Here is a 13473-nt window from a genome sequence, read left to right on the forward strand (position 1 = left end):
ATTTTATTCTGTTTTAATGGCATATACGAATAACCAACTGTTACAGTAATTAATCTCGAAAGTGTATTGAAACAATTAATGGAATGGAAAATAACATAGAAAATAACAGATGTAAGATCAGGTGCCATGGAGGAGGAAGCATCTCCTAACAATTTACATAAATATAAAATTCAATCAAAATGAAAATCACTAATTTTTAAGCATTAAATTTCATTGTTTCCAAAACTTTTACTTCAAGTTAGAAATGAGAAAGAAATAAAAGAAATTTTGTATAATGTTATATGGTTTAATCTGGTTGTATTCAAGATACTCATTTTTAAAAAAAAATCATTTCATAACTAAAACTTCTTTGAAAAAATAAAACTTCAGGGAGTTTCGTACACAAGAAGAAAAAGTGTCACTACAGTTTTTTGAAGATCCCTGACGAACAATCAAGACATGTTCTGAGAACTTTGGATATTATTGAAAGTGCCTAATATAATTGATTTATCATTAAATTATCATTTCTTTTATATGCTTGTTTCATCACGTAATGGTCAGACATAATAGTACATTTCTGTTTCAGATTTCACATTTATTTAAATGAATTATTTTCATATTCTACACATTGTACATATATTAATAGGATTCGGCAATAATTGATAAATACGTATTCCTTGTTTGATATTAAACATTTGATTTTGCATTTGTTTTGACTGTGCTATTAAAAGCTAAAAGGTCAGCTTCTCCAGAATACTAGCTCAAGATCAGTACTTTATGTATCAATGCATTCAAGTGAAAAATATTGTTATCACAATAATGCTCTTATGATTATGTAATGCAGCTGTTACTTTAAATACATTTTTGAATTCAATTTCCGCATTTTCCCGCTTAGTTCATATTAATAAAGTTTAATGCTACACTTTTGTTGTTTGTATGTTATCTATCTCACGAAGATATAGTCACGTGGAATCAACAAAGGCTGGGTCATGTGCTTTGAAGGAATAGGCATTCTTGCCCACTTTAAAACGAGATTCATTATTGACAAATAAGCTGATGAAACTAGAATTTCAGCACTCTCGTTTACAGTCATCATTTTGTAAGTTCTGTGGTCGATACAATGGACTTGTCAGCAATTATCATCGATTCAAATGCTGACTAACGTTTTTCATACTAATTTTTAGACCATTATTTATACACTAAATTGATAACGGATTTTTCCGTTATTTCCCAATCAACCATGACAAGGAGCACACAGCAGGTGCGACCGGTCGGCAGGGAATGCTCACTCCTCCATGGCTTATGATTCTACCTCTGACGTTTTGGAGCCCCGTGTTTGCTCTGTCCTATTTTGTATTGTTTTATGGACTTTGATATTGAATACTGTTTGTTATCTCCAGAACCTTCATCTTTAATTTAATTAAACTAATTTTTCCATTTTATATACATAAATCGATCATATAATTAAAACTTAACTTATTGATAAAAATGCTAATTGTCATCTTAAGAGAGTGTAATAACAACTTTCAGATGCATGCAGCTTGTTTAAAAATGTTACTGATGATTATATGGTACATATAATAATAATAATATCATAATAATAATGATTGTTTTTATATAACGCTTTTCGAGCATAATTGCTACTCAAAGCGCTTTACAAACAAAGACATATGTGTAAACCGAATAATTAGATAATGAACAGAAACTAAGCTCAACCAAGCTATATGACAAACGTGATGACTTTCACTTTTTCTATCGTCAACTTCCCTTATGCAGCAATATACATTCCTCACCTGCATACGGAGTGTATATTTATCTCACTTGATTCGATACCGAAGAGCATGCTCTAAGTATGAACAGTTTCTAAAAAGAGGTAAATTATTGAGAAGCAATGCAAGTTGACGAAACAAGATTATCAGCAGTCTTGTTTAAAGTCATCATTTCGTAAGTTCTATGGTCGATACAATGACCTTGTCAGCAAATCCAATTTATCATTGAGTCAAATGCTGACAGACGTTTTTCATACAAATTGTTAGTCCATTATTTATACACTGAATTGACGACGGATTTTTTCCGTTATTTCCCGATTATGACAAGTAGGACACGGCGGGTGTGACCGGTCAACAGGGGATGCTCACTCCTCCATGGCACCTGATCTCACCTCTGATGTTTCGGAGGTCCGTGTTTGCTCTGTTCCTATTTTGTATTGTTTTATAGACTTTCATATTGAATACTGTTCTTTATCTCCATATCCTTCTCAAATGTAAACAAAAAACCCAGGGGCCAGATCGCTCACCTGAGCAACTGGCTAGGTAAAAGTAAAAATCAGTGCAGTATTGAAAAGTTGAAATATAAAAGTGGGTTCAGGAGAGGGGGGTCTTTAACAAAGTTAAATCTACACGTCCTACGGATATTTGAATAAATATGATACATAATGGCTTTGCTGTTTATAAGATGAAAAATTTTATTGATATAGCCTTAATATTTCTTTGTATCACTATATTCAACTTTTATTGCTCCTCTATATTCTCCTGGTTGGGCATTATTTGCATTGGTTCTTGATTAGAAGATCTTTAAAGTTTTCCCTATGTATGACTATGCTGAACTTTGACCCCCAATCATGGCCACACCCTACAGCTGGGGGTCATGAATTGAACTTACTTGAGTCTACACTACCTGATAATTCTTCCACGTGATTTTTATCATTCCTGGCCCAGTGATTCTTGAGAAGAAGAATTTTAAAGATTTTCCCTATGTATTACTATATTAAACTTTTATCCCCATTCATGGCCACACCCTATCCCTGGGGTCATGATTTGAACGGACTTGAATTTACACTACCCGACGATACTTCCACATGGTTTTCATTATTCCTGGCCCAGTGGTTCTTGAGAAGATTTTTAAAAGATGCAATACATTTTTCACTAATTCATAATTATCCCCCTTTAAAAGAGGGTATGAAACTTCATTTGAACAAATTTGAATTCCCTTTTTCCAAGTTTGATCGAAACTGGCTTAGTGGTTCGTGAGAAGAAGATGAAAATGTGAAAAGTTCACGACAGCGACAACGACGCCGACATCAACGACAGACAACGGATAAAGTTTGATCACAAAAGCTCACTTGAGCATTCGGCCTAGCTCAGCTAATAAAAACAATACAAAGTTTGATTAAAGCAAACGCAAACCTTAATATTATTTATTGATTTTTTCTCACCTTTTCAACATTTCCTATAAATTTAACATGTTTTCCCTTCAATGGATGCTTTGTAAAACGCAGGTAAAAGCTCTTTTCTTATATGTAATAATTGCATAGGTGGTAAAATATTTTTTTTACATTTGTTTTAAGCATGCCCATTACACTAAAACAAAAACTACACTCCCTAAAAGACACTTTATTCAAAAATCACATTTTTTTTTAAATTTCCAAGCAAAATTCAATGAGCTATGCTAAATGAATTTTTGTTAACAGAACAACTGATCTTAAGTTTTAAAATTGATACCGATCAAATGAAGAAAAGCGTGAGTAAGTTTAAAGAGCCATTCTCTGTAATGACTTGAATTTTTTATAGGCTCTCTATGATGAAAGTCTGTGATACCCTTAACTTACATCAAGCAAAATTGGTTGCTATGTATTGTGATTACCATGGCAACATGTCTGGAAGCTTGAAAAATGGCATCTTTTTTGTTTATAGCTGCATAGTTAAAATTTGCGGCAAAGCAAACAATTCGCTATGACTGTTTCAAAAGGTTGAAGGATTGATACTTTAAATGCATAATAAACGTGTTTGGTGAATCAACTATTACATACGTTACTATGGAAACAAAGTAAGAAAGTGAGAAAAAAATATTCATTGAAATTTATAAAGTCATACACATAAAAAAATTATAGCATGAAATGTGACCAAATAATAGATACAAGAGTTTTGAAACGTAAGCCTATGACAAATTACCTTTCTTATTGCTTGGCAATTGTTGCCAAAGATTATATACCATGTACGTTTAAATTTGATCATATCATTTCAAAAGGTACATCTCTAAATAACTGATGATCAAATTTTAAAGGTGCTGGTATGGTCCTAATTTTCCCATTTAAAAAAAATCAAATCAAATTCTTTAAATAGAACGTTGTTATAGACATAAGCAGAAAATATATGCTTAAAAATTTGAAATATATTTTGATTTCTTAAATATATGACCCTTCAATGCAGATAACCAAAACTCTTCTTTTTTTCATTTTCATGAATAACTTACATGACTTTTAATTTTGACTATCATCCAATCTCTATCTGAATGCAAGGAGCCGGTGTAACGTTGAATATTGACCCCAGTTGAAAATTGACCTGGGGTTCATTTTTCAACGTTGAATATTGAACCAGGGGTGTTTTTTCAACGTTGAAAATTGAGACCAAAAGTCGTTGAATTTATACCCGGAGTCAGTTTTCAACAGTTTGATATTTTTTTCTTATCCCCGATGACTTCAACGAGTTGAAAATAGACCCTGTTGAATATTGACCCAATCTATAAGAGTTTGAACATTTTTTGAACTTGGAAGTTGTTTTAAGGGATGTATCAGTATCTCTTTACTATAATAGTATATATAAAAAAATCCGTTTTTCAAGTTGGACATTATAAGTTATTAATGTTGTGCATAACTAAATAAGCACGTGCATCATGCGTTAAACTCTCACCATTTCCAACTGAAATCAAATTTAGTATACAGATATATCACTTTAATATCTAGGTCAAGTTCTGTTTTGGGTACGATCGCAATTTTTGACAAATGCCCCTTGGACTAGTATTTGCACATGCACATTGAAATCAAATTTAGTATGACAAGTTCTGTTTTGGGTACGATGCACAGAGTTATGCCCCTTGGACTAATATTAGGAATTTTAAAACTAAAATAAAGTGTTGTTAGCAAAAAAATAGTATAAATAAACAAATTTATGAACTAAATTGTATAATGTGTTTAACTATGTTTACTAATATTCAGGATTTACATATACAAATGTCAAATGTATACTTCTTTTTAAATAAATATTACACGAAATATTGCAATATTAAACTACACGTAACTTTGAAATCTAAGATATTTTTCAAAATATTTCATTCTAAGAATATAACTGAATTACAGAATTAAGTGTGCATTGATTACGTTGGTGTCGGAAGCCAATTGAAAGTGCGGGGCCGGGGGGGGGGGGGGCTAATTGAAAAAGAAAGAAAAATTCATATCTAAAAAATATTGACAAGAAAAAAATTCCATTGTCCAATCTAGTAGTCCAAAACCGAAAATCCCAGGGGGGGGGGGGGGATCCAATATCTGGTTTTACTACACTTGAAAAAGCCTAAAGAAAACTTCCCTCCCCTGTACCAACGCCTATGAATTAAATCACAGTTGTGAAAACAATGTCATAAATATGTGTTTTTAAGCTGTTGAATTTTGAACCGGTTTCATGATCAAAATTCCACGACCCGGCTCAGTTTTCAACGGACTAGGGTCTAAATTCAACACCTTTGGCCTCATTATTCAACGTTGAAAAATGACCCGGGGTCAATTTTCAACCCGGGTCAAAATTCGACGTTACACCGGCACATAGGGTTTAATATTGATATAAAGTTTTCAAAATCGAACATTTTCACTTCCTGGTAACTATAACAACAGTGTGGGTTTTCTTCATCAAATTTTATCTATAAACAATATTCAACTTTAGTTCTACCAGATAATCTCTATCTAATGTGTCATGTATGATTCTTGATTTAATGGCAAATCAATTCTTAATTAAAGTAGCCAAACATTTTCACTTTAACCACTTGTACGTTGTGTTCTTTGTTATATCGCAAAGTATCAATTATTCTTAAGTTTTCTTATGATGTTGGTAGGTCGAAAAGATGCATATTTGTCAATCTACAATTTTTCTCGATTTTCCTCAAGACATTAGCATTAACCCAATCTTTGTTACTAATTTTGCTTGGTAACACGTTGTTAACATAGCAAAAAAAAAAGATAGTTTTTAAAGAGTGATATTGCTTATACCTAAACATTATAGACAAACATATTCATTGTTTTTCAAAAGTTTTTTGTCGCCCGCGTGGCTCTAGAGTAGCAAAGTAAGGAGTTAATCTTACGTTGCACGTTCGAATCCCACTGTGGGACGTGGAGACCGGTCTTTCGGATGATTCGGCATAAACCGAGGTATCGTGTCGCAGTGTATGTTGGCATGGAAAAGGTCCCCCCTTGCTCAATGGCTCTGACTGAGGAGAAAAGGACAAAATTTGTTGTTCCTCATCGGCAAGCGGTGGTGTTTCCATATGAGTAAAAAATTCGAGAGAGAGAGAGAGAGAGAGAGAGAGAGAAACGTTAAACAACAATTAAACAAACAAAAACCTTAACTTGTTGGTCGAGATTAATGAAGTATTACCTAGTAAAAAATGAGCATTTTTTAGCAAAATTCAGCATTTTAAATGTATTCCAAATGCAACCTTGGTTACCTGGTTACCCTTGGTTACCACATACTTTGAGATATATTCTAAACAATTTCTTTACAGGATAAATGGCAACAAGGTGTCATGTGTTTGTTATAATGGTTTGTAGGCTTTTCATAGTTTTTTATCAAGGCTCAATAGATATTTTAAAAAACTGGAAAACTCAATTTTTCAATTTTTTCCAGTTGTTACCATGACAACCAAGATACATAGCAACAACATTTTATTTCAAGTTCCAAGACTGAATAAAGCTTCATCTAATCAATGACCCTGCGTGGCAACGAAGTTTGAGTGGTTACGAGAATAGCTTTTAAAAGTTGTGTCACTGCAAATTTATTATCATTTAACAGCTTGATAAACAATGATTTAATAAAAATGCGGAAGAAAAGAAAGCCCAATGTTTGATAAAATGTTAATGCAAGTAAATATAATTTATTTCTACGTAGTAAATTATTCATTCATTGCATCGAATGCCAGGAAAATGTTATTTCTAAGGATCATGATGAAAAACTAACATATGATGTATTTTATTTTGATTGGTTTGTATTCTCCTTTATTAGATCTCTCTCTCTCTCTCTCTCTCTCTCTCTCTCTCTCTCTCTCTCTCTCTCTCTCTCTCTCTCTCTCCTGTGATTTTCTTTCTGTAATTTATTTACAGGTATATTTTCCATCTCTGATGTCTTCTGCTCATGGGAAACGTGTTCAGAAAATGACGTTGCTTATATGTTTGAAGAACAGAAAGTTAATTGGTATGAGGCAGCTAGGCGATGTGAAATGGCCAATGGAACCTTAGCTACAGTTCAGTCAAGAATCGAAGAAAACTGTATTTCCAGTGAGTAAAATAAAAAAAAAACAACAATAATATGAGATGAGGACATTCAATATTCAATCGAGTTCTTCGAAGTAGAGCCAGAAATATTTTGAAGTGATCTTTAATTTTAGGTACCCCTAAAGAAAGTGACGGCCCCTATTATATTGGAGATAATAAGTCCTCCTCTGGACTTTGGACATGGATAGATGGGACTCCAATAACCCAGCCAACATACTGGGCTTCAGGTTTTATAATTTCTATTAATTCACAAGCTATTTACTATAAATCATAAAAAACGAAAGACGATGTTTTTATTTGGTTTTAAAAAAAGTGTTTCGGTTTTTTAAATTATATACTGTTACTTTTTTAATGCATTATATCGTGGTTCTTTCTAGAAGTTTTCCAAGAAAACCATTGACTCGTGCTTCAGTTGATGTTTTAAAAATATGTTAATCCTGGTAAATGAATGAATCAAAATAACTTTTTGGAATTGTTATATATCTGTACAAAAAAGCGACAAATCTGCGTTTTTAATATTGTCTATGGTATTTTTTGGTTAACTTAATGTTTATGCGTTGATTTACTTAATACGTGTATAGATACATGTATTATTTATATTAATGACCTTATATAAGTCTACTGACTTTTTCATTGCATTGCATGGTTGTTTACAAATTTATTTAAAAAAAAGCATTTTAATTGTTTACACAAATTTCCTTGATGTAGATGTTTAAACGATAATTGAGTTTCTGGTTGACAATTTAAATGCATGTATATGTTTTTTTTAGATCAACCATATATTATTTTTGTATCAAATTAATGACAAAATCTTATATATAAGGTCGACAATTAAATACGTGTATATTAACAATTTTTTATCAGTTAACAACAGTTACTTTCATTCTTATGTCGAAACGATAATCGCAGTGAGTGTGTGGTTTGCATATAATTTATTTTTTAAAAATATTTTAACTTTTTTGTCCATTACTTATGCTGAAACTGATGTAGCTATATAAACTTATCACCTTATATCTCAATTTATTCGATACATAAAATATGAGCTATGTATGAGCAATTTCTGCAACGAGTTTACATAAAAAGGTGATGAAACAAGGCTTTCAACAGTCGCGCTTGTCATTATTTACACAAGTGCAGGTGTATCTTTCGTGCTCTCTAACAAAACATATTTCCTTTGTTTATATTTTTTAAGTGCATATCTTTCGTGCTCTCTAAAGCATATACCTTTTGTCATTAATTTATAATTTCTTCGAAAATGTACGTTACGTTTTTAATTATAACATTTTTTTTTCATTTTTGGTATAATCGATAACATATGGCGCCATAAAACTCCAATAAGGCACTTAAACTATTTAACATAATTTTGACAGTTTTACTATGAATACTTAATGAGAACATTCTCAGAAAAGAGTTCCATATTTTCCTTATTGTTATGAAGCAGGAAGATGGATTTACATGTAAGATACGACCCTACTTGGCATATATTTGCTGAAATATTTGTTTTTCTTCCTCGATAAATTAGAATTACATCTAACGTATTTGAAAAGCTCATAATACTTATATTGGCATGTTTTGTCCTAACTTGATCGTAATTTCATCCACAAAAACAAATTTTGACTGATCAAATTACAAAGCAGAAGTAAATAACTTCTCAAGGTCTATATTTCCATTTGTTTTCATTTTAGAAATTCTTAATTATTATATCTTTATTTCCTGATCATGACAAGGAGCACACGGCGGGTGTGACCGGTCAGCAGGGAATGCTCAATCCTCCATGGCACCCGATAAAACCTCTGATGTCTCGGAGGTCCGTGTTTGCTCTGCTCTTATTTTGTATTGTTTTATGGACTTTGAAATGGAATACTGTTCGTTATCTCCATATCCTTCATTCCTAAATAGCACAAAATAATCAAAGATGAAGGAAATTATACCAAAAGGTATATATAACTTTGAAAAAATAATGTGTTTTTATTAGGTTCGAACCCTAGCAAAATATTCCTGAGTAGTTAAATATGGAGATAAGAACAGTATTCAAGATAAAAAATCCATTAAACAATACAAAATAGGAGCAGAGCAAACACGGACCTCCAAAACATCGGAGATGTGATCAGTTGCCATGGAAGACTATTAGCATCCCCTGTCGACCTGTCACATCCGCCGTGTGCTACTCGTCATGATCAGGAAATAACGGAAAAAGCCGTCGTCAATTCAGTTTATAAATTATGGACTAACAATCGGTGTGAAAAACATCATTTAGTATTTGACTCAATAATAAAATTCATTTGCTGACAAGGTCATTGTATTGATCATAGAACTTACGAAATGATGACAGCTGAAATTCTTGTTTCATCAACTTGTTTGTTAAGCATTCTCTTCTAAAATTAATATATACATTTGTGGTATTTTTCCATTATATAAACATACAGAGAGCAAGTATCTTCAATTCTGTATGACGTTTGTCGGAGGTCCGAGGTCAATACATGTATATGGCCGAATAACAAGGCGCAATATAATATCTACCGGCACATAACATCATATAAAAATGACTTGCTCCTCTTGCTTTTCATGTATAAAAAATGAACAATATATTAAGCAAGTAAAATAATTATTTTATTTACAACGTAAATAAGTATTTCATACATTGTTTGGCGATCGATTTAACCTATGTGCATAATATACCGACAGAACCTATAGCCCTTGTTCACTTTTGTCAGCTGTACAGTCTCGGTAGATATTTTTTGGTAGACGTTATGTTAAATCTTCATGATATAGGCTAAAACTATATTTTTTTCATGAAGTGTGTGAATCTGTTGGAAAATATCAAAGCATTGCAATCACGCCACTAAAAGCTGACAGACACGGCACTGTCGTAGTTCAATGTTATATGTTGCCAGTGTCTCCGTGTTTACATCATAAATGCCTTTTTCCACTGAAATCGTATTTTGAATGTTTTGATCAAATTTAATGCTTGATTGCAAATTAATTGGCTCCATCCATCGTGTCTCCATCCATTGGATCCATCCATCCCTCTCATGGGACCGAAATTCCTCCAACTATTTATCATCATTCTTCGGACGTGCTTCTTGTGTCATTTCATCACTGATTATCAATTTCCACAAATAAAAAAATATTCCCAGACAAGAATCTGTTCACTATTACTGATCACAAGTAGGCTTTAACACAGTAATCCCTTCGAAAAAAAAATCCTTAGCCTTGTGAATTCGAAGCGTAACCGCCATTCAAGCCGATTTATTCCTTGCGTACTTTTGTCGGAAATCTACAACAACTGATTAGTGCAATATTTATATCCATATATTTTTATTTGCCCACCTCAAATGTATTTATAAGTAATAATTAACAAGCTTATAAACTTCTTTGGGAAGTGAAGTGGGTCTGTCACGTGATCATATTCTATGAAGGCCGAAATTTGTTATTTATTTCATTAGCACACTAACCAATTTGCTTCACAAGTCCTGATGAAGATGGGCATTAAAATCTTGTTTGTGATATGACCATTGACTTAGTGGACTTCAAGAATTTGTCGAAAGGATTCGAAAGTTATATCATACAGTTATATTTCTACGGTTCTTTGCCCCATAACTTTCTTTGAAAATCAAAAAATGTGTATTTGTATGCAAACTTTGAGGATGAATTTTAGCAAAAATTATAAAATAAAGATTTGATTTATCACTTTCAAGTTAAACATTTTAAAAAAACAATTGCAATTTTAATAATATCATCAAACTTGTTTATTTAAAAAATGATTTTATTGGTTAAGTCTTCTGTCTAGTCTCTATCCCTTATCCGGTCCTTCAAAGTTATATTTATCCTTGCAACTACATGAAAAAGTGGTCATTCCTACTTTAAATCTGATCCAATCTCTGATGTTGTAGAGGTCCGTGTATGTGTTTTGTTTGAATGGACATTTAAGCTTGAAACTGTTCGTGATTTCTATAAATCAAATTGGTATACTGAGCTGAAATTCTCTATGTTTCTTGCTTTAGAAAAAGATATGTGGTCTAATTTTCAAGCGTAGAAAGTTTTGAAGGAATTCATTCTTTAAAAAAGGATGAAATGTCTATGCTAATGGTTAAAAAGTCGGAAGATTTTTAGACGATGCTTGTTTAAAAGGAAGGGGTGATTTTCAGACGTTTTACTGTACAGCAAAGCGGAGCATCCCATTTCATAGAGCTTATATATGAAGAAAAACACAACTTAATATAGATCCCGATGCACGTGGCCTCCGCTTCACACAACCTTAACATTAATTCAACCATAAACAAACGAAAACACACGACAACCATATTCCCCAACGTTGTTGTGAGCATATAAAAGATGCAAATGCCCCTGATTTTGTTTTTCTCTTGATTTTGATGCCTCCATAATTAACTTATTATGTCTCTCTTCATCAGGTGAACCCAATAATGCTCAAGGAAAAGAAAATTGCTTACACTTCAAGTTGATTGGGGGAGTTCACTACTGGAACGACATCTCTTGTGATGTTCTTAGTGGTTTTGTTTGTCAGACAACATGTAGGTATTTTTCTTTCCATTCTTTAGATTAAAAATATTACTGTCTTTTTTCTTTAGTTTCGAAAGATACCTATGAGTATGTAAATATATAAAATATTAATAATCAAGGCATTTTAGTATATATTCACTCTTTCTTTTTAAAATTTTGATATTAATTTTTTATATATTTTTATTTTTAAAATTTTGATATTAATTTTTTTTTACATTTTTAAAGCTTTCGTGATGGGATAAAAACTTAATCAATCACACAAATTTGATCTCCTGAACCAGAAAAGAAGAAGAAAAAAAATACTTACAGCCCTTATAAATCAATATTAAGTTAATATACAAATGTTATTCATTATTTGCCAGAATGATTGAAAAGTTATAATAAAAATTCATCGATATCGTGGTTACATAATGAAGAACAGGAATAAGAATGTTTCTAAAATGTATTTATACCGTGAAAAAGACACCACCACCCCCGCCTTCCGACACAAAACAAATGTACAAACTGACGAATACAATCTAACTGCGGTGTTGATGTTAAAATATATCATTATTCCCTTTTCTTAGAATATTTATAAATTGCTTTAACACTTGATAATTGAAAAAAAACAATTACATGACTTTACTCGTATTTTCAATAAACACATTGTAATGGCAATGTAAGGTGAAAGATCCAGTTGCATGGAATCCAGTTTTTAAACAAACTCTGTTTTGATTTTAGTGACTTTGACAACAGAATCAGCTTTATTAAGCACACGTGATAAAACTACTCTGCACGAAGGATCATCTGAAAACCAACATGGTAATGCATATGATGAATAATTACTTTTCAATTTTTAAGAAGAATACTTACATCTATGTTGTAAAAAACTCAATATTTATGCGTTTTCTTTAAAAGTTACAGGTACTGACAGTTTTTCTTAATTAGAATTTTTCATCGACATATTCTTTTTGGTCAACTTTTTTTGTTGTGAAAAGCTCTGACTTTTTATACAGGTACAACGTCTGTATATTGTGAGGACATGTCTCAAGAAACACTACACATGGATTGTGTGCCGGTTTTAGACAACATTAAGGATATGGTATAAAACGACTGTATCATATTTAACAAGAACGTAAATTACTTTTGCCTTGAACAAGAGATTTGAATAAACTTAATTGAAAAATATTCTCCAAATAATTTGTGGTTTATGATGATTTTAACACAACTCGTGCGATGATTATTACATTCACCATAAAACCATCAGATATTCCATTCTTATTGTTCTACAGTTAATCACATTTATAAAAGAATCGAATTACTAACTTTGATGTGAAATGATTCTTTCCTAGGTTGAATCCGCACTTCAAGGAAATCTATCAAGTACGGAAACAGAACGGACGATTAATTATGTACTTCGCAAATTGCAAGACATATCATTAAACAACGACCAAACGCCGGAGGATTTCGACAGTTCCATAGACATGCTAGATAAAATCCTAAATGTTTCGAAGATGTCGAATATATCACTTATGAGGACGGTATTTGTATTTCATTTATTTAAGCAATGAATGTTATTTCTGAAAATTCATGAAGACATGAACTTCGACGCTTCACGCCTGCATATTTCATTCAGGTGTCAACTGGAAAGCGTTGTAGTTTAATCACCTCGTGGATTCTCA

The 13473-nt window shown here is 32.1% G+C and overlaps 2 protein-coding genes across 2 annotated transcripts in view; both read left to right on the plus strand.

Annotated features, from left to right (window-relative positions):
- The window catches only part of LOC134262716 (adhesion G protein-coupled receptor L3-like), a 60818-nt gene that overhangs the window by 35568 nt on the left and 11777 nt on the right, over window positions 1-13473 (plus strand). The window lies entirely within an intron of this gene.
- On the plus strand, window positions 6955-12633 carry LOC134262703 (lactose-binding lectin l-2-like). Its single transcript, XM_062745068.1, has 5 exons — window positions 6955-7001; window positions 7121-7294; window positions 7405-7518; window positions 11704-11823; window positions 12533-12633. The coding sequence occupies exons 1-5, from the start codon at window positions 6980-6982 to the stop codon at window positions 12631-12633; spliced, it is 531 nt and encodes a 176-aa protein (XP_062601052.1). The 5' UTR covers window positions 6955-6979.

This window comes from Saccostrea cucullata, unplaced genomic scaffold (assembly GCF_032062105.1).
Source record: "Saccostrea cucullata isolate Sc308-1 unplaced genomic scaffold, CSIRO_AGI_Scuc_v1 ctg5040, whole genome shotgun sequence".
Lineage (NCBI taxonomy): Eukaryota > Metazoa > Mollusca > Bivalvia > Ostreida > Ostreidae > Saccostrea > Saccostrea cuccullata.

Excerpts from the sequence above, each read along its gene's own strand:
- LOC134262703 (XM_062745068.1), top strand. The coding sequence starts at position 6,980 with ATGATGTATTTTATTTTGATTG. Across the intron at positions 7,519-11,703 it reads GCCAACATACTGGGCTTCAG|GTGAACCCAATAATGCTCAA; the intron begins GTTTTATAATTT and ends TCTCTTCATCAG. Across the intron at positions 11,824-12,532 it reads TTTTGTTTGTCAGACAACAT|TGACTTTGACAACAGAATCA; the intron begins GTAGGTATTTTT and ends TTTTGATTTTAG.